Genomic DNA, 25135 nt, shown 5'->3' on the forward strand with positions numbered 1-25135 from the left:
CCAGGTCTAACCGAACTTCCTCTCCTCATCTCCTCTTCTTCATGAACACAGATCTACACTTCATACTGGAGCTGAACATAGTGTAAGACACTCATCCACCTCATGAGACAAGGAGGAAAGCAGACGAGGAGATATAGCCATGTAAATGGACTTTTCCAAAGCGCTTTACAACGGCCTCTCATTCACCCATTCACACACACATTCACACACCAGTGGCGGCAAGCTGCCATGCAAGGCGCCGGCCGGCCCGCTCACTGGGAGCAATTTGGGGTTCAGTGTCTTGCCCAAGGACACTTCGACATGTGGCCAGCCGGGGCTCAAACCGCCGATCTGCCAACCTTGTGATCATTAGACGGCGGCTCTACCTCGTGCGCCCCAGCCGCCATGTTAGAATATTAGGACACAGCCAGCCAGTGAATAGTGCTTCCATCCAACAAGAGCAGATTCCTACCAGATAGAAGACAGACTCTTCCTCCATTGAAGAGAGAATGATTCACTCCAGGCGGTTCATATGAACCTTAAGTGAGACGCTTGAACATCTCGGTTTACCTCATTACTCAATGCAAGATGGCCGCCTCTTAATGTTAAACATCTGTTAGATATTACGTCACTGTTATAACCATGAAACGGAACAGCTGATCCATCCTACACACACACACACACACACACGCACGCATGCAAGCAAGCACACACACACACACACACGCACACACACACACACACGCACACACACGCACGCAAGCACACACACACACACACACACACACTCGCACGCACGCATGCAAGCACACACACACACACAAACACATACACACACACGCACACACACACACACACGCACACATTTTAGTATCTTTATTTGCGTTCACATTTTACAATAACATTCTTGAACACAAACATTTGCTCAATGTGTTTCAGACAGGTACCCTAACCCTAACACACACACACACACACACACACACATGCTCACATGCTCAAAGAATACAGACAAATCTTAACTTGCAATTCTGTCACACTGACCTGATGTCTGATAACTTGCAAGACAGCTAGTTCAGGTGACGCGGGTCACACCTGTTGTAGAACAATGTAGCCAGGATTAAACAGAAATCTGTATAACGTAACTGTTTTCAGTTGAATGAGCCTGGGGTCATCCTGAAGAAGCCACACCCTCACCGTTGTCATTTGACAAAGTCCATGTGTGATTGTAATGTAGCTGAGGGAATCACACCCTGCCATTCCTTTGCAAATAGTTAGACACATTGAAATCAAGGCTGACACCCCAAATCCCTCTACAACAATGCAGTCATTGTTAGGGTTAGGTTTAGGGTTAGACAGACAGTGCTAACTAACCCACAGGACTGATTGGACTGTACAAGAGTATGTGTTGTATGCATGGCCCGCCATGGACTTGTCATTTGCAATTTTAAGTTAAGATTTGTCTGTATTCGGTCATTTGTTTGAGAATGTGTGATGTTTGACATCAGTAATGCCCCTGCAGCCCCACCCTCCACCGCCTGTCTGCCTGCTGGCTTTGGCCATGGTACAGTGGTCTGTTTACACTTTCCACAGGAAGTCATTGCCAAAGTAGCCTCTCCTCCGCTGAACATGAGGGCTTAACCCGAGGCTTGGCTCCTCCGGATGTTGCAACACAGACGGACTGTTTTGTTTTGAGGGAAAAGTTGCTTAAGTGTCTTTATGTTGAACCACCCAGGCCCGGAGTGGAGAAAGAGACGCCTGGTGGCGGTTGATGGTACTACGCCCCACTCACAACTAGTTACTAGTTGTGTCCTGCAGACATGTAGCCTGCTGCGGATTCAGAATGAATTCATTTATGAATTAAATTAAATTAAATACAATTAAAGTTATTATTATTATTATTATTATTATGTATATATTTGTATATATTATATGTATATATTTATATCTATAGGCAGGTGATCTGTCTATAGATAAGTGTGTATTAGCCAGGGTCACTACTGTCATCTCATTGTACTGTAACTCATAGAGTCATAGAGTTCTACTAGAGCCACCTCACGTTAGCATGTTAGCATTGTCTACCTTCTCCCCCATGAACCTGTGATCAGCCCAAACATACATAGCTGCAACCAACACAGACAGAAGGATGAACAGTAGAATATGAAGAAGAAGAAGAAAAAGAAGAGGGGGATGAGTGTTGTTGTGAGGGCCGGGGCGATGGTCATACTCTAAGTACAGGATGTGGTGCCACTTGTTGTGGGTGCTGTACTGGCATGAGACACGTGTGTGTGTGTGTGTGTGTGTGTGTGTGTGTGCCTGGGTGTGCGTGTGTGTGTGTGTGTGTGTGTGTGCCTGGGTGTGTGTGTGTGTGTGTGTGTGTGTAGTTAGTGTGTGTGTGTGTGTGTGTAGTTAGTGTGTGTGTGTGTGTGTGCCTGGGTGTGTGTCTGTGTGTGTGTGTGTGTGTGTGTGTGTGTGTGTGTGTTTGTGCCTGGGTGTGTGTGTGTGTGTTTGTCTGTGTGTGTGTTTGTGCCTGTGTGTGTGTTTGTGCCTGGGTGTGTGTTTGTGTGTCTGTGTCTGTGTGTGTGTGTGTGTTTGTGCCTTGGTGTGTGTGTGTGTGTTAGTTAGTGTGTGTGTGTGTGTGTGTGTGTGTGTGTGTGTGTGTGTGTGTGTGTGACAGCATCCCCCTCAGCCAGTCTCTGAGTGTGTGAGGTGAAGTGCTTCGTTAGGTGGGTGATCACACGGCTGCCGGGAGTGAACCACCTCCAGAGCTGGTGACTCACCTGCTCTCCTCTGTCGCCACGCCAACCAGTTCAAGGGGGGGAGGCGTTGGATTGGAACACACCGCTCAGCCAATTAGAGAGCTGCGTGTCGCCACACAGAGTCTGAGAACTCTACCAACAGAATGTCTAAAACACACTAGTTGAGAACGTCATGTTTTGATGGTTTTTCTTTTACAGATAACGCATAGTTCTCATATGTTCTATGCAAGTGCTTTGAGACGACATGTCAGGTGACATAATGATGATGTTTGAGTAATGAGTTCTCTCTCTCTCCTCCACCCCAACCCCCCCTCCCCCCCACGTAGGATAAAGCATGCCAACATCGTCTCACTGGAGGACATCTTTGAGAGTAAATCGCACCTCTATCTGGTCATGCAGCTGTAAGTGCTCCACACACTCTCTCACACACTCTCTCTCACACACTCTCTCACACACTCTCCACACACTCTCTCTTCCTCTATGTTCTATCTACCTGCACTGCACTTATATAGCGCCTTTTTGCTGCTCCAAAGCGCTTTACAACGGCCTCTCATTCACCCATTCACACACCAATGGCGGCAAGCTCCCATGCAAGGCGCCGGCCCGCTCACTGGGAGCAATTTTGGGGTTCAGTGTCTTGCCCAAGGACACTTCGACATGTGGCCAGTCGGGACTCGAACCGCTGATCTGCCAACGGCGACTCTACCTCCTGCACCATAGCCGCCCCTGTCTTCTACTTCATCTTATTTTCTCTCCTTACCTAACATTGACTTAAAGAACCTCCATCCAAATTCTACCCTGGTTACCAATTCATAACCAATTATTGTTAGGGGGGATGTGTCGTTATAGATCTTTGTAATGATTTGGTAAAGTGTGAGATGTGTTGTTGTGTCGTTGTGTGTGTGTAAATGTGTGTTTATGTCAGTGTTTATTATTGTGCTTCCCATGAGCAGTGCCACTCTACATTAAGTCAAGGCAAAGGACACACGCACGCACGCACACACACACACCCACACACACCCACACACACACACACACACACACACACACACACACACACCCACACACACACACACACACACACACACACACACACACACACGCACACACACACACACACACACACACACTGCTGACAGCCGCTAGGGTATAGGCCATCACACCTACAACCCAAAGTATGGAGAGAATGAGAGACAAAGTGAGAGAGAAAAGGAGGAGAGAGAGAGAGAGAAATGAAACAAAAGAAGAGAGAGTGTCATCTAAAGGGAAGGAGCGCTGTTTCCTTTTGAACACAGTGGGGGGTGAGACGACACGGGGGGGGGCGGCGTTCACTTTTGCAACACTGCCAGAAGGCCAGTCAGTTTTAACCAAGGACCAGCTGAGGGTACAACAACATTGTGTCATCTTTCACCCTCTGGTGTCCTCAACCCCCCCTCTCCCTCTCTCCCCTCCCTCTCCCTCCCTGTTCTCCCCCTGTCTCTCTTTTGCCCCTTCATCTCCCTCTCTCTTCTCCCCCTCTCTCTTACTCTCGCTCTCCCTTTTCTCTCCCCCACTCTCAGTGGTGAAGTACAGACATCGGTGGGGTTCATCCATGCAGTAACTTGAGCTTCTAAACGACAGTTGGGTGATAGGTGTGGTTGAGATGGCATCATATCTTTTTTCTCATAAAATACAAGTGAACACATCATTAGTATATGAACATTAACTGATTTTGTGGAATGTTCTTCCTCTTCGGAAGGATAGTTTGTCTAGGAAAAAAAGACAATGCCTCCACCCAGTGGCGACCAAGGCTAATAGCAGGTTGTTCATTGTGTTACAAGTCCTGCAAATAGTGTGTCTCTCTCTGTGTAGGGTGTCTGGCGGAGAGCTGTTCGACCGTATCGTAGAGAAGGGCTTCTACACAGAGAAGGACGCCAGCAAGCTCATCCAGCAGATCCTGAGTGCCGTCAAATACCTCCATGACATGGGCATCGTCCACCGCGACCTCAAGGTGAGGCTGAGGGTCGGGGTCAGGGGTCAGGGGTCAGTCTTGAGGACATCCGTCATTTTACATTTACATTTTTGGCATTTAGCAGACGCCTTATTCCAAAGCGACTTACAATCAATACATTTGAATACTAAGCATGTGAATCAGCAGTCCACTATTCGTTGCAGGAAGAGTACTCTAGCTCGGGCCCGGGGCCATTGATAGAAGGAAAAACCTTCTCCCTATTATCGCCTTCTACCAAAACTTTTTTTTTCTTTTTTTTTTTTTTCTGGAGAAACTGAGAAACAGTACAAGGGGGGCAATAGAAGTTCTTAGGGACACAGTAGAGGGGAAAGCGGGTGTCTTTAGGAGACGTAGTGGTGAGGGTCAGAAGATGTCTCAGGAGGAGCAGTTAAGATGTAACCTGAAGAGATGGGTCTTCAGTCTACGACGGAAGATGGGTAGTGACTCTGCCGTTCTGACAGCCTTGGGGAGCTCATTCCACCAGCGGGGAGCCAGTGTTGTGAAGAGACGTGATCGGGCAGCCCGACTGCTGTGTAGAGGAGGTGGGGCCAGTCGGCCAGCCGAGGTGGAGGAGCGGAGTGAGCGGGCAGGGGTTTGGGGGGTTACCATTTCCTTCAGGTAGGCAGGGGCTGTCCCTTTAGCTGTCCCTTTAGCTGCCTGGTATGCAGTCATAGGGCGACAGGGAGTGAAAAAGTCAAAGTGATGTGAAATAAATAAAAATATGATTCTGGGGTGTGAGGTCATAACATTCTTTCTTGGAACAGAACTCTATTACAGTTTTTTTTTACGGTCGCTAAGTCGCAGTGTTCAATTACTGAAGTCACAGAGTCACAACTCTTCATACAGTCAGCAAAGCAGAAGTCCATGTGGACCAAACTGTGACCTAATACTTTACAGTTGTACAGTCAACTATTCTGTCTATGATTACTATACATCAAACCATTCTTATAATGAAATATTCATTCTTGTGAAAATCATTCAAACTATGTAATGCTCCCTGTTGTTAGTGTTTTGTAAGTCAGAATGTTATGAATGACTGTGTATGCTTCTGAGTGAACATTGTTGCCAGTATGGTTGAACGAGCTTCTTTTGAAGTTGAGAATGTTATGAATGAAGTGATTGGCCAACGTGAGTGTTAGTAATGCAGACTGTATGAAGAGTTGTGACTCTGTGACTTCAGTATTGAACACTGCGACTTAGCGACCGTAAAAAATTGTATTAGGAACATCCTTCCATTGAATGTCGACCATTTTGCAGCGGCCCTCCCTATAAGTATCAGCATAGCTAGCATAAGTGACCTTCCAGGAAGGATATTACGATAGCTGCCTGCCTCTGTGTGCTGTTCCCAGCTGGCAGAGAGCAGAGAGCCTCTCTGTCTAAATGAGATTAATTGTTTTTCCGTTCCTAATGGGCTCATTTGTTTGCGGGCAGTTCAGTAGAGTGTTAACTGATTGATCCACAGTTGGAATTGCTAATTAAGATTTCCCCAGAGTGTTTCTGTGTGCATAACTGTGTGTGTGTGTGTGGTGTGTGTGTGTGTGTGTGTGTGTGTGTGTGTGTGTGTGTGTGTGCGTGTAAGCACGTGTATGCATGTATTACATGATACTGTGTCTGTTGATGTAATGGGCTCTAAAGCCAATGGCACATTTCCTATGTTGTGTGGACAATTAAATTGATTCTTTTAAAAATATATATGTTATGGTACATGTGGGAATACTAGGGTTTGGGTTAGGTGCTAGGGTGCTAGGGTGCTAGGGTTAGGGTTAGGGTTAGGGTTAGACATGCCAGCATGTACCAAGTCACCCTAGCACCTAACCCTAACCCTAGTATTCCCACATGTACCGTAACATATATATATTATTTTCAGTTTTTCAGTTTTATACACAAAACAAACAAACAAAACGAACTAACACACAACTAGCTGCCAGACGTATGTGTCTTGTATGATTTGGTTCAAAGCAATTCCCAGAATGCAACATCATCAGGTATTACAAGGGTACAAGTAAAGAGCACAAGTGAAATAAAACAAAGAGTAGGCTACAAGCTTGCATCACGACAGGATATCATCCCCTTGGTGTTGTTTTTCCTTTTAGCGACGAGTCGTTCGGGACTGAATTGTCACGTGTCGGCGTGATAACCGTGCGATACGCGATACGCGGAATGAAAGTACAAGTTACGATACTTTCCGAATGTTTTCGTGAGGGGAGTCGCCGTGGTCGTTGTGATGGCGTTACGGGGCTTGCAGTGATGCAGCAGTCAGCAGTCAGCAGGTAGATTTTGAGGAAGTAAATTCCTCTCCCAGCGCTCCCAGCTGCCCTGATCTTCCGCGCAGCATGCATTTTGGCGACGCATGCGCACTGGCGCACCACTTATGTGCACCCCTGTTTATAAACTGCATTTCCCTTGATAGCCGTTGCGCTGGTTTAGCTCAGTGGTTACTTCGTTCGTTAGCCAAAGGTAAACTCACTCCACCCTGGTCGGGGTGACCTGACCGGGATCGAACCACGGGCGCTGTCCAGCGTTTTCTTATATTAAAAATATAAGTTGTAAATAAATAAATAAATGTTATGTTGTATGTGTTAAAAAAAATTTTTTACTTTGAGATACTCAATAAATGGACCCCATATGTTCAAATATCTGTTGGGAACTTTAGAGCGTATTCTCTCCATCTGCATGAAACTGATTCATTCGTTGAGCCGTTTCTGGAGGCAGGGAGGTGGAGGTGATTTCCAATCCAATAGGATAATGTTCTTGGCAGCTACCAGACCAGTCAGCGCCGGTGAACTGAGTGCCGGTTCAGGATCAGGGGGAATGTCCCTTCCATAGACCCCAGAAAACCACTGAAATATTTCACACCCGAATTTTGACAAATGAGGACAGAGCCAGAAAAGATGGGCTAGAGAGCCATCTGGCTTCCTGTTAAGTTCAGAATCGATTTCAAGATGCTTGTTTCTAAAGCTCTCACTGGCACAGCACCAGAATATCTGAAAGACCTTTTGCTAGAATATCAGCCCAATAGAGCTCTCAGGTCTCCTGCTAGCATATCAGCCCAATAGAGCTCTCAGGTCTTCTGCTAGCATATCAGCCCACTAGAGCTCTCAGGTCTTCTGCTAGCATATCAGCCCAATAGAGCTCTCAGGTCTTCTGCTAGCATTATCAGCCCAATAGAGCTCTCAGGTCTTCTGCTAGCATATCAGCCCAATAGAGCTCTCAGGTCTTCTGCTAGCATATCAGCCCAATAGAGCTCTCAGGTCTTCTGCTAGCATATCAGCCCAATAGAGCTCTCAGGTCTTCTGACGCTGGTTTTCTCTGTGTACCACATGTACAAAGGAAGAGATTTGGTCAGGCTGCATTCTCATTTTATGCTCCCAGATTGTGGAATGCACTGCCAGTTTACCTTAGGGATGCAACCTCAGCACATGTTCAAGTCAAGACTAAAAACCCATCTTTTTAATATTGCCTTCAAATGACTGGATACATGTGGTGTAGTTTGGTCTTTGAATAGTGTCTAGAGTCTAATTCAATTGATTCTAAAATGGACTCCATCCTCTGTCCTAGCCGGAGAACCTCCTGTACTACAGCATGGACGAGGACTCTAAGATCATGATCAGTGACTTCGGCCTGTCCAAGATAGAAGGCTCCGGAAGTGTCATGTCCACAGCCTGCGGAACTCCGGGATATGTCGGTAAGTAACATAGTCATGTACAATACAATACCCATATACGCACTGTATACCCATATATATACCCATACACCCAATACAATACTATGTACTGTAAAGACAATTTGGCCAATATTACAACTGTAGGTTTCTACATGCCTTCTAGCATTCCAGGAAATGTTCAATGATAGACTGATAACAATATTGCTAACATGGTGGGATGCTGCTAGCATGTTAGCCTTGCTGCTCTAATGAGCTCTCATTCCCTCTGGCAGCCCCTGAAGTGTTGGCTCAGAAGCCCTACAGCAAGGCGGTGGACTGTTGGTCCATTGGAGTCATCGCCTATATACTGTGAGTAACTGATGAGGTTGAACAAACACACACACATGCACGCATGCATGCACACACACACACAAACCACACAACACACAACACACACAACACACACACGCATGCACGCACGCATGCACACACACACACACACACACACACACACACACACACACACACACACACATTTGAATACTTTATTTGGTTCCACAAATTATATTATACAAACAGGGAATCAAATATTTCGGGGCTAAGCAGCACTGAACACTTAAGGATACACATAACACCTCCTTCTCCACACGGCCAAGCTGCCAATAATAGCTGAGACAGAGCAAAATTTGGCAACCTGTTTGGCCTTTCTTTTAGACATTGCAGCAATTCTCAGACCCCTCATGGTGCATTTATATACATGGCCCAGACTTCCAAATACAAGTATGCTGAATTTGCACTTGTACCCAAAGCTGGTTATCGTACTAAGTAGTGGTTGGTATTTGATATACTTGTCCTGGAAAGTCTGGTCCATGTACAGGTCAAATGGGCAGCCTACTTCTACAATCAGCACCTCCTTGTGGCTGGTGTCAACAAAGACAACATCAGGTGTATTTGGGATGTTGGCAAAAATGTCATTGGTAAAACCAAACCACTCTGGTAACACTCTGGCAGGCTTGTACATAGCTGCGCTAGATGGTAAGATGTTTTGTACTGTATCAGACACAATGTCCACAATACGGTCATGACGAGATGACGAGCACACACACACACACACACACACACACACACACACACGCACACGCACGCACACACAAACCACACACACACACACACACACACACACACACACAGTTTTGTCTCTGGTTATGTATCTGTTCCATGATGTATTTACGTGTCCCTGGTGCAGGCTGTGTGGATACCCTCCGTTCTACGATGAAAACGACGCCAAGCTCTTCGAGCAGATCCTGAAGGCGGAGTATGAGTTTGACTCTCCATACTGGGACGACATCTCAGACTCAGGTACGGCTGGTCTTTATCTGATCAAAGCAGTCTGTCTGTAAAGTCTGTATCACTGGAGGCTGGTGGAGGTAGAAGTCTGAAGACAGGTTCATTGTTCATTCATTCATTCAAACCTTTATTTATCCTTGAAAGGACAATTGAGGTCACCCTCGTTTCCAATGTCGTCGAGACATACAGATTATTCAACACGTTAACAATACGTTATTCAACGCGTTAACAATACGTTATTCAACACGTTAACAATACGTTATTCAACGCGTTAACAATACGTTATTCAACACGTTTGATTGAGGTGGTCTACTTATTATAGTAGTTCTGTATCTGCCTCATAAACAGTAGTTGCTCTGCTGTCCCTCGAGAGAGAGGGTGGGGCCTTAGCAAGGCTAACATAAGCCCTGTATATACAGTATCACATTGTGTTCTCATTATTAGAAAGGCCCTCCCTGGGAGTTGTTTAGCTTTGAGTGTCTGCCAAACTGTCAGTGTGTGTATGGGGATTAATCATAAAACAGCCATAACTCACTCGCTGGCCATAACTCACTAACTGGACACAGAACAATCTCTGAGATCCTCTGTGATCGTTACTCAGAGTCCAGGGGGATCCTGGGAGATGGAGTCCTGCTGGGTGGTTTTGAAGTACGGCCAACGGCTGTCTTTCTCTCAGTGATGGATCCTTGTAGTCTGCAGGCTATTACGCACAGCAGATATAAACTGGCCTTCGTGGGAGTGAATTTCCTGAAGTATTTGTGATTATTTGGGGCGGCTGTGGCGCAGGAGGTAGAGCTGCCGTCTAATGATCGCAAGGTTGGCAGGTCGGCGGTTCGAGCCCCGGCTGGCCACATGTCGAAGTGTCCTTGGGCAAGACACTGAACCCCAAAATTGCTCCCAGTGAGTGGGCCGGTGCCTTGCATGGCAGCTTGCCGCCATTGGTGTGTGAATGTGTGTGTGAATGGGTGAATAAGAGGCCGTTGTAAAGCGCTTTGGAGCAGCAAAAAAGGCGCTATATAAGTGCAGTCCATTTACCATTTACCATTATTTGATTTTGGCGAATCACACAACGAGGCGAGGCACGTGGGGGTGGCGCAAGCCCTGGGGGGAGGTGTTTTTGGAGATGATAGGTAGATTAAGCCGATTAAGCCAATGGCTATCTGACCGGCAGATAACGAAGGCCAGGTTTGGCGTGTTTCGTCCAACCAGACCTTCAAGCATTTGAGCGGACAACATTTTCTCCAGAGATAATCTGATTGTCTGTGTTTGGTTGTTTGGTTTTTTTCAGCCAAAGACTTCATAGTCCACCTGATGGAGAAGGACTCCAGGACACGCTACACGTGTGACCAGGCGCTCCAGCACCCCTGGTACAGTCCTCCCTCCTCTCTGGTCACAACCCAGTTCTGTCTCTGCACCGGCGGTGTTCATAATTAAATAACACGGAGTCTCTTTCTCTCTCTGTCCCCCAGGATCGCTGGTGACACGGCCCTGGACAAGAACATCCACGAGTCTGTCAGCGCCCAGATCAAGAAGAACTTTGCCAAAACCAAGTGGAGGGTGAGTCCATCTTTCCTATATTACAGTATATATATCTGGCCTTTATTCAATGGGGCGGCCGTGGCGCAGGAGGTACAGTCGCCGTCTCATGATCGCAAGGTTGGCAGATCGGCGGTTCGAGCCCCGGCTCCCGGCTGGCGACATGTCGAAGTGTCCTTGGGCAAGACACTGAACCCCAAATTGCTCCCAGTGAGCAGGCCGGCGCCTTGCATGGTAGCTTGCCGCCATTGGTGTGTGAATGTGTGTGTGAATGAGAGGCTGTTGTAAAGCGCTTTGGATAAAGGCATAGCTATATAAGTGCAGTCCAAGACATTCTTCATGCAGTATATATGTTTGACCACAACAACACACGTCTTCTAAAGCAGAAACAAGCTGACTTCAAGGCTACTGTGTCTTATCTCCTCCTGTCTGATCACTTCCTCTCTGTGTCGCCTCCGCGCAGCAAGCGTTTAACGCCACGGCGGTGGTGCGTCACATGAGGCGTCTGCAGCTGGGCAGCAGCCAGGAAGGCTCCAGCCAGACCGCCCTGCCCATCAGCCCCTGCAGCACCCAGCTGCTACTGCCAGAGCATGACGAGGAGCTCGCCGGTCAGTATGCCACACGTTACAGGGTTCCACAGTAACGCTGTTTTACCTGTCCGGAGCAAGTAAAACATTCGCCGGGTTTGTTTGCGCAAGCCCGACGACGCTGCTCGATCCTGGATATGTGTACCTGTGTGCAGGAAGAACAACAGACGGCGCAGGCGCCAGATTAGACTAGATGATCGTGGAGTGAAGATATTATCGAAGCGTACGCGCCTGTCGATCACCCGTACGCTTTGATAACATCTTCACTCACGATCATCTAGTCTAGGTGTTTATTAATGCCTGTGTGGTGTTATTTGTAAAATGTTGAAAGTTTTGAGTTAGTAATTAATAAAATACAAAGGTTCCATCTCACAAAACATAATGGAATGTAAAAACGTTGACGCTCAATATCTCTGAACTGCCCTAAACGGAGATAGAACCTTAGAATTCTAAGCTCACGATCTGTCAGATCAACTTCTCACCTCTCAGTCCCCCCCTCTCTCTCTGTCCCCCCCCCAGAGTCCCAGTGTGACGGGGGTTGCTCCCAGAGTGCTGACGGCGTGGCAGAGCGGGACCACCTCAGCAACTGCACCTACCAGCCTACCAGCCGCGTCTGATCCCTCCCTACCCCCGGTGGGCCGCAAGCCAACCAACCAACCAACCAACTAACCTACCCATGACTTTCCCATTTAAACCCTCTGGAGAGACGCTTCCCAGTCTGGCCAGGAATACCGTGTTGTTCCAGCCTTCTGCCACAAGGGGGGGGTGGCGCGTAAAGAATCCAGGAAGGAAGGAAGGAAGGGAGGAGGGAGGAAAGGAGGAGAGACGACGACTCGATGATGCCAACAAATGGAGGAGGAAGGTCACTTTAAACAGAGCGGGTGAGAGTTGAGGATGAAATGAGAGTGGAGAGGAAGGGAGAAGAGGAGAGAGGAGAGGAGTGACGCCCAGGTGTATCGTGGGTGATATTTTTCGGGAGTGGGACACAGCTTGTTGTGGGACAATGTTTTTATTCATGCTTTTACTTAAACATGCGTCTATTTCTTTATTTTTATATGTATGTACTGTGTTTTTTTAAAATCTCCATTATATCCCCAATGACAACATGTCAACGATGAGTCCGCTAACGATATCTGGAGGATCTGGAGAGAGACGGGTCCCTGTGCTTGTTTTTTAATCGTTTTTATAGTATGGAGAGTCTCTTAATATAGTGGAATCCCGTGTTCTATTGTCTCTGTGTAGCAGATAGTCTACACTCATCTTTTGAGAGACTTTGCCCCCTACATTTGTATGGCTGTTTTCCTTGCAGTGTTTGTAATGAAAGACTCCTTTAGACAGTCTAATGTTCTCTATAAGAGAAAGTCAGTCAACATTTTATATTTTTCACAAAATGTACATACTATATACTCAGAGAATGCTGCAGAGAATCCTGCAGAGAATCCATGTGAAAACACTCCACCCATTGACCCCCATGAATAGGAGCCAGCATGTCGGCCGTCCTAGATTAAGCGTTGTTTTGGTGGTGGTTCCATTTTCATCGTTCGGTTTCTGGCCGAGGTCTCTAGGTTTTTTAACAGAGTAACGCTTTTCTCCTCCTCGCCCAAACCCGTCCTCTTGTTGAAACTAATCCAGCACAAGGATTTCTTCTCGGCGGTGCGTTTAGGACTCTGTATCAAAGGTGTATTTTATGGTAGCTTTACACGAATCTAAATATACATCTCTCTATATATCTCTGTACAGTTGATGCAACATTGGACGTGAGACCGTTCGTTTCATGTCTATCGTTGCTTTTGTATATATTTCGTTGCGGCGGCTACATCGTGGAAATAGAGAGGGGTGTTTTCTCTTTCTGTCGCCAGATCTCTTTTCCCAGTTAAGTACTGTAATCTCATACGGGAGATAGATTTACATAGACTGCCATTCCTGTACGGAGTAAGAATAGGCCTCAGTTAACCCGCAGTTTTACCCCTTCACGGATCGGAATGGAAGCCACACTTTAACCCCTAGAGGGAAATATGATCCAGTTGATAGAAGTTCCTTCTGAGGAGAAAATCCATGCAAATCCATCTTTGAAACGGACAAGACTTAATCCGTTACGGTTTTTGTAGGACCAGACCAAACGGAATCGATCGATGTGGTCCAGCACACCTTCTCAACTCTTGAGGAAGGTGTGATATTGTTTGAAACTGAAAAAAGCCAAATTTGTTAGCGTATTGTAGATGTTTTTGTTATTGTGTCGATACTAACACATGTTCCCCCATTTGGCTAATCCTTCCAGGGAAGATTTCCTTCTTATTTCTGTTGTTTTATTTTCAGAGCCATTCAATCTGTACAGAGAGAACTTGAATTAAAACAATGTCTGTAACAAAGTACATCCCCATTGTCTCATTTCATCATTACGTCTGTCACACTTTCTCCTGATTTGCTGTTTGCTTATGAGACTTGAATTGAAAAGCAGTTTGTGTTTTTTTTTAAGATTTTTCCATAGTTTAGTCCACACATTCTGTCCATCATGTTCATACGTTTACTGAACAAAGCAGCTCTTATGTACTGATTTAACACACACACACACACACACACACACACGTTTATGTCCAGTCCAGTCCAGTGGGTAGTACAAAAAAATTATAATATCAGTATTGGGTAGTATTGGATAGGACCCACTTTGACCTCCAGTCTAATGGCGCTTTTCCACCACCGTGCCGTACCGAGCCAAGCCGCGTGAGCCCGGTTTGTTTTCCTTTCTCCACTGCCAACCGAGCCGGGCCGGGCCGGGCCATTTTAGCTACCCTTCCTGACTAGGAACTACTAGGAGCTAGAGACTAATAAAGGAGGTTGCATTGCATGTCAGTTGTGACCCAACAGAACCAGTTCCACCTCACACACCACAGCTCGTCTTACACTCTGTTGTCCCTGAGAATCAGAGCAGTCTTGCGTAGAGATTCAACATAAATCACAGTACCAGATCATCATGTAGAGAATACAACAGCGTTCTATCTCTATCTATGTTTAACATACCCTACACACATTTCTCCATCTACAGTAATGGACAAAGATATATTTGTGCACTTCGGTCAGATAATGCACCACTTCTCCCCGAAAATTGTTGCAATTAACAAATGCGTTGATATTCACATGTTTATTTCGTTTGTTTGCATTGGAACAACACAAAAAAGCAGGAAAAAAAAGCCAAATCTGATATCATTCCACACAGAAGTCCAAAAATGGACTAGACAAAATGATTAGAAATACAAATAATTGTATTTCAAGCATGCCATTCTCCTTTAATTTGTATTTAAACACACCTGTAGCAAGTCACAGGTGCTGGCGATATAGAAATCACACTTGCAACCAGTTAAAATGGAGAAAAGTTGACTCAACCTTTGTGTTGTGTGTCTGTGTGTACCACACTGAGCAAAGAAAGAAGAGTATGTATGAGGATTTGAGAAGTGGAAACGCACGGACAATCTCAAGTCCATCACCAGAGATCTTAACGTGCCTGTGTCCAATCGTGACGTTAGAATTATAAGGTTCTAATTATTATTATTATTATTATTCATTTTTTACATAATCTGATCCATTAGGTGTTTATTAATGCCTGTGTGGTGTTATTTTATTTTTTATTTTTTTACATTTTTGAGTTGGTAATTAATAAAATACTAAGGTTCCATCTCACAGAACATAATGGAATGTAAAAACTTTGACGCTCAATATCTCTGAACTGCCCTAAACGGAGGTAGAACCTTATCATTCTAAACTGAGGTAGAACCTTATCATTCTAAACGGAGATAGAACCTTCTCATTCTAAACGGAGATAGAACCTTATCATTCTAAACGGAGATAGAACCTTATCATTCTAAACAGAGGTAGAACCTTATCATTCTAAACTGAGGTAGAACCTTATCATTCTAAACGGAGATAGAACCTTATCATTCTAAACGGAGATAGAACCTTATCATTCTAAACGGAGATAGAACCTTATCATTCTAAACGGAGATAGAACCTTATCATTCTAAACGGAGATAGAACCTTATCATTCTAAACGGAGATAGAACCTTCTCATTCTAAACGGAGATAGAACCTTATCATTCTAAACGGAGATAGAACCTTCTCATTCTAAACGGAGATAGAACCTTATCATTCTAAACGGAGATAGAACCTTATCATTCTAAACGGAGGTAGAACCTTCTCATTCTGAGCTCACGCAATGTCATCAAGAGGTTTGCAGCCCATGGCATCGTTGCTAACCTCCCTGGACGTGGACGGAAGGGAAACACTTATGAAAGATTGCCACAAAGGATTATTAGAATGGTGGATAAAAAACCTAGATCAACTTCCAAACAGATTCGAGCTGACCTGCAGACACAGGGTACAACAGTGTCAGCTATCCGTCACCATCTGAATGAAATGGGACGCCATGGTAGGAGACCCAGGAGGACCCCACTGCTGACACAGAGACATAAAAAAGCCAGACTGGAGTTTGCAAAAACTTACCCGGAGAAGCCAAAATCATTCTGGGAGAATGTCCTGTGGACAGATGAGACCAAAGTAGAGCTTTTTGGTAAAGCACATCATTCTACTGTTTACAGAAAATGAAATGAGGCCTTAAAAGAAAAGAACTCGGTCCCTACAGTCAGACATGGTGGAGGTTCACAGATGTCTTGGGGTTGCTTTGCCGCTTCTGGTACCGGATGGCTTGACTGTGTGCATGGTATCATGAAATCTGAAGACTATCAAGGAATTTTGAGGCGCAATGTAGGACCTAGTGTCAGAAAGCTGGGTCTCCGTCAGAGGTCATGGGTCATCCAGCAGGATCATGACCCAAAGCATACTTCAAAAAGCACCCAGAAATGGTTTAGGACAAAGCGCTGGAGAGTTCTGAAGTGGCCAGCAATGAGTCCAGATCTAAATCCCATAGAACACCTGTGGAGCGATCGCAAAACAGCAGTTGGGAGAAGGAACCCTTCAAATGTGAGAGAGACCTGGAGCAGTTGGCAAAAGAAGAGTGGTCCAAAACTCCAGTAGAGAGAGGTGTAAGAAACTCATTCATGGTTACAGGAAGTGATTGATTTCAGTTATTTTTTCCAAAGGGTGTGCTACCAAATATTAAGTTGATAATAATTGCGTCCAGTCCATTTTTGGAGTTCTGTGTGGAATCATATCAGATTTGGCCTTTTTTCTGTGCTTTTTTCCATTGTTCCAATGCAAAGAAATTAAATGAACATGTGAATATCAAAGCATTTGTAATTGCAACAATCTTCTGGGAGAAGTGGTGCATTATCTGACAGAAGTTCAGGGGTGCCAATATTTTGGTCCATGAGAGTACACACAATAGAAACCAACACTACAGACTTATTATAGCCTATATTAAAGGCCTATTGATTGACCCAGATCAGCCCATCTAAATAGTGATCAATCATGGTTGTTCTGCTTATTGATATTGATCAGTGATCAGCAGGTACGTGCTTCAGTTACCATCTGGAAAGGTTTAATTGATCGGTACTGTACGTGTTGTGTGCAGCACTTTATGGTGTCCACAACACTCAATTCATTTAAGTTCACACTCTTGAAATAACTCTTGAGTGAATCAGCTGTAAATAAAACTAAGAGAATACATTTTTGTAAACAAAGAAATGGGAAAAGACATCATCCATGCAGTCCTGCTTCCTGCCAAATCACAATGTTGGACATTTAATCAGTCATAGTATTGAACATGTTTATTTTGTTGATGTCCAGAGAGATTTCAGTGCTATTACCCCCTTGCATCTGCACCGCATCAGGTGAGGTAATGCAGCCCTGTTCTGTTAACACGTAATCTGGGCAGAAATAAGAATGCTGAAAACCAACACGGTTGACTATGTGTTGAGGTCTTCTAGCTAGAGGATAGCTGAAACAACACAGGGACTGATAGCTACTACACTATAGTTTATTTATGTCAGTTAAGTTGCCATACCAACCATTCTATCCCCTCTAAGTACAGTACCGGTATGTCATTGGATTGGATTTTTTATTTTATTTTTTCTTTGCTACAGTGTGCTACAAGTAATAGTTTAGTTCCATTTGTGTGCTAATGTTTGCATGGTGTGACAGCACTAATGTGAAACAAAGGATGAATCCATCATGTATTGTATATTCACAGAACAAAACACACACACACACACACACACACACACACACACACACACACATATACTATTTCGGTAAACAGTTATACAGTAGTACAACAATATAGTGAAATGAGGAATCACAATACCAGTGAATACTTCAGTTCACTCTTACCTGGACTGGCAGGACAACATGATGTACTATTGGCATGTGGATGTGGACAGCCATATGAGCCATGCAAGCTTCGATATCTGTTCAGTTGTGAATGGCATCTTAGTGTACAATCTGCTTTTTAAAACGGCTTTATGTTGTATTGGAGTTCAACTCACTGGGTGGATGTTGTAGTTTATTGGGGACAGTATATTCGTTTGTAAATCAGTACAATTGTAATGACATACATTTGAGTCGTTGTGATATTTTACACATGGTTTTACATAATGCATGAGAGAGTGTGTGATAGGACAACGCCCAGACCAAGACAGGAAAGCAGCTGGGAGCATGTGGATGAGAGAGAGAGAGAGAGAGACAAACACAGAGACAGAGAGAGAGAGGGGTGAGAGAAAGGGAGGGGTGACGAGGGAAAGAAGGCGAGAGGTGTGAAAGAGGGATAGAGAGAAGGAGGAGGAGAGTGTGAGGCACACCTCTAATACTTTTTATCTTCTTTAGTAGAAGACAGTCGTACTGTCCTCAAGACCTTTGCACACCACAAGAGGAATTCTAGACTCACCTCAAGTGGTAAAAATATAATATGCAAAATGTACTGTATGTAAAGGGCTTATGATGTACATGTTATGATGAACTATTTGTTATCCAATGGGAGTATGTTGAATTTAGTTACTTACATTTATTCCTCCTTTGAATCTGAACTAAAACTTTGATAAGGAAAATTCCTCGCATTTCTGTACTTTCTTTCTGTTTTATTTCGTTGAACTAACTTACTTACTGATAAAGAAGTTGTATAAATGATGTTGTATGAATATTTGTATACAGATATACTGTACAATACATAGCCTTTTTTTGAAAAAGCCGTTTTGAGCTACCCTACAAATGTATGGATGCAATGCATCGTGGGTTGGCGATTATTGACTATGGTTGCTCAGTATCAAAGCCAATGATTTGTACTTTCAACAGATTTGTAAATGGATGGTGTATTAAAACCTTGCTGTCTATGCACTGTGAGTCTGTGCCCTTCATTAAAATCCTTCTAACACCTACAGACAGAAGCAGGGGCGGAGCTACCGGGGTGACACGGGGTAGCACCCGCCCCCCCCCTGTGATCTGCTTGGCCACCCCGTGTGCCCCCCCCACGCCCATTGGGTGTTGAGTGCTGTCAATCAGCATGACCTTGTGAAGGTTTCGAGAAGCAATCGGATTGGCCATCCCGTGTGTGCCTCCCCAATTTCATTGGCTCTTAGTGATGTCAATCGTTGTGTGCTTTCCCGGCACGAATAATTTAAGTTCCCAATAGTTTTATACCTTTCTTTCCTTCATGGTAGCTTAACCAAAGGCCGCATCCCAATATGTGGCAATATGTTGTCGTCCTCCTCGCGTTCCCCCCCTCTCTGTCTCCATCCCTGCGGCTGGTCTGTGGTCAGTCGAGGCAGGAGCAGACCAGTGACTCAGGAGGAGGTAGCAGACAGGGCAGGACACAGGAATTATGTGGTTTTTACCAGGAAAAAAAGATTATATAGATGGATGATGAAGGAGAGAGTGCTGAAAGATGTAAGGGATCTTTAGATTGGGAGGGGTGGTGGGTTGGAGAATTGTGTGGGTGAAGAGAGAAACAAGAAGAGGGAAGGAGAGAGAGAGAGAGACAGAGACAGAGAGAGAGAGAGAGAGAGAGAGAGAGAGAGAGAGAGAGAGAGAGAGAGAGAGAGAGAGAGAGAGAGATGGAGGATTCAGTCTGGTTCCTCTCAATGTTTTCTCCTACTCATGGGGTTTACTTTGCCAATATCACATTGTAAATGGTAAATGGACTGCACTTATATAGCGCCTTTATCCAAAGGTCTTTAGAACGGCCTCTCATTCACCCATTCACACACACATTCACACACCAATGGCAGCAAGCTACCATGCAAGGCGCCGGCCGGCCCGCTCACTGGGAGCAATTTGGGGTTCAGTGTCTTGCCCAAGGACACTTTGACATGTGGCCAGCCGGGGCTCGAACTGCCGATCTGCCAACCTTGTGATCATTAGACGGCGGCTCTACCTCCTGGGTGGCTCCCAGCTGACGACCCCGCAGCTGGCTCGGCGGTACCGGTGGAGATGCGTCAGGCAGCAATGCCCTGTAGGTAGCGAATACCTGTGCTTCAATCTATACACTTGTCGAAGTTAAGAATCATCCATCGTAAAGGAGTATTTTCTTTAACCCTTAGACTATTTTAGTTGTGCTTGCATCTATGGCTCCATAATGGCGTTTTTACCTACCATATCCATTGCTGGCTCATTTTAATTGTACATAACATTCCCTTTATAATGTCCAAGGTTATCTGGTTCATCTTATGTCAAAGTGCTGAGTTAAGGCTTCTGGAGGATTTGTGGGTAAATGAAATGTTTCATGGGACTGTATGAAGGAAAAGGACACACACACACACACATACACACACACATACACACACATACACACACACACACACCTTCGGAAGAGCCACTACAATTTCATTGTATAGGCAACTGTACAACGACAATAAAGTCTATTCTATCTATCTACACACACACACACACACACACACACACACACACACACACACACACACACACACACACACACACTGCTTTTACCCACAACCCTTATGCCTGTCATCAGAAACCTATTGTGCCCATGTCTGTCAGTATCTTCCCACTACGTCCGTCAACACCCGGGAGCTTAGTGTGTCAACCAGCCCTGCACAGGAGGTTCCTATGGTGTCTCTGTATGTTCAATGACTCACTTTCCATCTCGCCATCTTTCCCTTTCACTTTTTCAATTCAATTAAACTTTATTGGCCATGTGCAGTGCACTAGGAACATGACTTGGTATTCTACCATGCTGAACAAGCTACAGTACATACAACAGCAAGACGACAACACGACAAAACTCAAGACAAAATATACAGTACCAATATGAGTGAATATTATGAATAAATATAACTAAGTGCAAGAACATGTAAAGTGCAAGGTGCAATGATCAGGAGTTATTGAGGAGGGCTGTGGCTTTGGGGAAGAAACTGTTCAGGTGTTGTGATGTTTTTGTCCTGGTGGCCCTGTACCGCTGTCCAGAAGGGAGTAATGCAAACAAGCTGTGAGCTGCATGTGAGGGGTCAGACACAATCTTCCGTGCTGTCTTCAGTGATCTGGAGCTATGGAGGTCTGTGATGGGAGGCAGGGGGCAGCCGATGATCCGCTTTCTCATTCTCATTTCATATTGTGCATATACTTTCTCTGATGTAATGGAGGTGTGGCAGGCAAAGACGCCCAGCAGGAACCCATCTATCTGTAGAAAGTATTTTGGGGTAGAGAGTCCAACATCATGTCAAAACACTCACGTTACCGCCCTTCACCAATCACAATACATGACACTATGAATGAATGGACTTTATTCATAGTGTCATGTATTGTGATTGGTGAAGGGCGGTAACGTGAGTAACGTGACTAGCTGTCACACTAGCTGTCACAGGGCTAGAGAAGTTACACGTCTCACTTCCCAGGAGTAGATGATGTCATCTGGCTGTTGTGCGTTCAGTGTGTGTGTTTACAAGGGTGTAGAACAGGGCAGGGTTGTTATCGATTTTTCTGAACTTGTAATTCACTAATATGACTCACTTACTGTGATTTATTCTGACAACTGTGAGCCTTGGTATTTTCCTCATTGTCAAATAGGAAACAAGATGTTCTCTCTGTCTCTCTCTCTGTCTCTCTGTCTCTCTCTGTCTCTCTCCCTGTCTATCTCTCTCTCTCTGTCTCTCTTTCTCTCTATCCAAACTGAAGACCAAACTGAAACAGGTAGACTCATTTTGTGGACAACAAGCAAGTTTCAATGTATTACAATGTGTAGAGAACATACGTCGTTACATACCATACCATATAATAATGCACTAAAGTTTAATTCACTCGTGAGACAAAACAGAGCCTTTCACAAGAGACACATGTAAAGACCCATGCCAGCCAGGCAATAACAATTATATAAACACTTGGGTTGAGAGGAACCCTGCAATCTTCCAGCTCCACACGGCATGTGACTCCAGATCCTATGATGGTGGGAGTATGGGATCCTGGTCTGAAACCTGGAATGCCTGGATCTCTAAAGCTCCTGACAGACCTAAAAGTTGAATAAAGCCAGCTCCCTATATACAAGGTATTATCTATTGGCAACAGAGTGGTCAGTTTCAGAGTCTTGCCTACCTGTCTCCAAATGTCTAGCTAACTTTTCATCTTTCTCAGCAAAAGCATGTAATAGCTCAACATAGCTGCCATGACTGGAAGAGTTTGCACTCTCATCGTTACCACAACATTCTAATTCCTGTTTGGGTCGGAAACGGGTTGCATTAATAAGGTCCATTCCGCTTCTTGGCAGCAGATGATGCTGGTCTGGATGCTATTTCCTGATTGGCTGAAGAGAAATATCAGACGTTCCATAAACTCTGGACGTTCTGCTGAGACTTGACAAGTCAAATCGCTGGCGATTCCTTGCGATGCCTTGCAACTGCTGTTGCAGGCCGACACAGGATCTCAGACCACTGCGACTCGAGTTGCGTTGTGTTGCGTTGCATCGTGAATCCTAGATGTGAACTAGGCTTAAGGTGCCAGAGGAACAAGGAAAATTAATTGCTCATTAATGAATTGTTGTCTGTTTCCTTTTTAAAGCCTTTCTGTCTGTCTGTCTGTCTGTCTGTCTGTCTGTCTGTCTGTCTGTCTGTGTCTGTCTGTCTGTCTGTCTATAGGTCTGTCACCCTTTCTGTCTGTCTGTCTATAGGTCTGTCTGTTTGTTTGTCAAACCTCCAATGTATTAGGCTGCTCTGTGTATGTTTGTTTATACATCCAACAGAAATCATCAATCAGTCTGCAGTCAGAACAGATGGATGCAACACATTTCAAAGAGAGAGAACGAGAGAAAGAGAGGGAGAGAGAGAGAGAGAGAAAGAGAGGACAAGAGAGAGAGAGAACGAGAGAAAGAGAGGGAGAGAGAGAGAGAACGAGAGAGAGAGAGAACGAGAGAGACTGAGAGAAGTTGATCTGACAGATGACAGGGGAAAAGGGTTATTTTCCACTCAGAGGCCTGTGTCCCATCAGAACGGATCGCACCCTTGCCAGACACTTGACATATATGCTATTTGCATTACAGACACATGTGATAACCTGCTCTTAATGAAAACTCTCCACGACTCAGACAGCCAGAACCACGCAGAGCTCCCAAGTGAGAAAATGGAGGGAAAAAGAGAGAGAAAGGTTATGAGGAGCGAGGAGAGCATGGAAAGAGAGAGGGATAGAACACAAAGAATTGTGAATGAGTGGTTTTTCCGCACCCCTGGGTCTTGCCAGTTTAGAATGTAGAATGTGATTATTCTCAGGATGGTTCCATCAGAACAATGGATCAAAGAGATTGGCAGGGAGGACAGAATTCCACAGACACGGGTTGTCCGGGTTCATGAGGGGTGCTATGTACACAGGCAGAGCCACTTCCTCATTGACTGGACAAACACACACATGTGCCGGGTTAAACACACACATGCACACATACATACAGACCCATCCATACACAAGTGTGCAGACATATGCATGCATGCCACACGCACGCACGCACGTACGCACGCACACACACGCACGCACACACACACATACGCACACACACATACGCACACACATGCACACATACAGACCCATCCATACACAAGTGTGCAGACATATGCATGCATGCCACACGCACGCACGCACACACACACACACACACACACACACACACACACACACACACACACACACACACACACGCACATACACACACCCTCACACATTCTAACATTGTGCTGCCTCTCTACTTCTACAGTCTCTGGTGGGTTTCTAGGTGATGTAGAGTGGAGACAGGGAGCGTTTCCCAGAACTGAACTGATCAGCCTTAACAAAGGCAGTCGAGACAGACGGCCCGGTGTTTGGCTCAAGACCCTGAGTGTGTGTGTGTGTGTGTGTGTGTGTGTGTGTGTGTGTGTGTGTGAGGTGCTTTGGGGTTTACCGGCGTCTGCGATGGGAAAAGAGAACTCTATCCCAGAACCGCTGCCAACGCGTCCTGTGAAAGAGAATTTATGTGGCGTTCATATCTCATAAATACACAGACTTTCTGGGAGAGCTACAGAAGGCAAGAACAAGCGTTTTTTGACCTCGGCCTCAAGGCCTATGTTTGTGTTCGTAGATAAAAGCATAGGCCTTCAACGAAAGATGAATGACTGCACATACAGTCTGTGAGATAGAGAGTATTTCTTCATCACAACGTTTCTTGCACGCCCAGGAAAAGTATAGGCAAATGGGATGGCAACACCCTCTCTACTGCCGGTGCGTAAATTAGCAGTAAAACAACCGTCACCTTAAAATTGTCACCTTAAGACATTAGAACCTGTCAATTTGTCCAAGCAGTTTGTGTAGATCAAGTTGAATGAGGGTGGACAAAACATTCTGTTTGACCGGCCAACAGAGAAACCATTACCGTTTTTTTACGGTCGCGCTAAGTCGCAGTGTTCAATTCTGAAGTCACAGAGTCATGTAAGTCCATGTGGACCAAACTGTGACTCATTTTTACATTGCTGCTTTCACACTAAATGCATCAATGACCACGTTCTCCAGAATCCATGAACTCTTCTCTCATTCAGACTCCACCACCTGCAAAACACTATGTATTTGCAACACATTTTTCCAATGTTAACACACTGTGTTGGGGGTACGCCTTTAATGTCATGCATGATTATAGCCCTACCCAGGGTTGGCAATAGGACCTTTAAGGCCCTAAACAAGATTTGTAATGTGCGGCACACGTTTTGTCCGGGGGTTGGAGTTTTCGATTGACGGGTGTTTTCGATAGACGGATGTTTAATCGACAGGGGGTGGGGGGTTGGGGACATACACACACACACACACACACACACACACACACACACACACACACTCAAGTGAAGTTTAATAACAATACAATTCAACGTTTTCAACTATAAAAGCAACAAACTTGCAC

General features: G+C 45.1%; 1 protein-coding gene and 1 long non-coding RNA gene across 2 annotated transcripts in view; one reads left to right on the forward strand and one right to left on the reverse strand.

The window, feature by feature from the left end:
* Positions 1–12455, forward strand: part of camk1b (calcium/calmodulin-dependent protein kinase Ib) — a gene marked incomplete at its 3' end in the record, with an annotated part of 48086 nt that extends 35631 nt beyond the window's left edge. Inside the window, exons 4-12 of the mRNA XM_080545619.1 lie at positions 3062–3136; positions 4587–4725; positions 8284–8410; positions 8662–8737; positions 9615–9727; positions 11004–11082; positions 11185–11272; positions 11715–11859; positions 12358–12455. Coding sequence (XP_080401745.1) covers positions 3062–3136; positions 4587–4725; positions 8284–8410; positions 8662–8737; positions 9615–9727; positions 11004–11082; positions 11185–11272; positions 11715–11859; positions 12358–12455 — 940 coding nt within the window. The remainder of the gene's footprint in view (positions 1–3061; positions 3137–4586; positions 4726–8283; positions 8411–8661; positions 8738–9614; positions 9728–11003; positions 11083–11184; positions 11273–11714; positions 11860–12357) is intronic.
* LOC308170779 overlaps positions 1–25135 on the reverse strand; it is a 370737-nt gene that overhangs the window by 90944 nt on the left and 254658 nt on the right. The window lies entirely within an intron of this gene.

The sequence above is a fragment of the Nansenia antarctica genome (genome assembly GCF_963989245.1).
Source record: "Nansenia antarctica genome assembly, chromosome: 15".
Classification (NCBI taxonomy): domain Eukaryota; kingdom Metazoa; phylum Chordata; class Actinopteri; order Argentiniformes; family Microstomatidae; genus Nansenia; species Nansenia antarctica.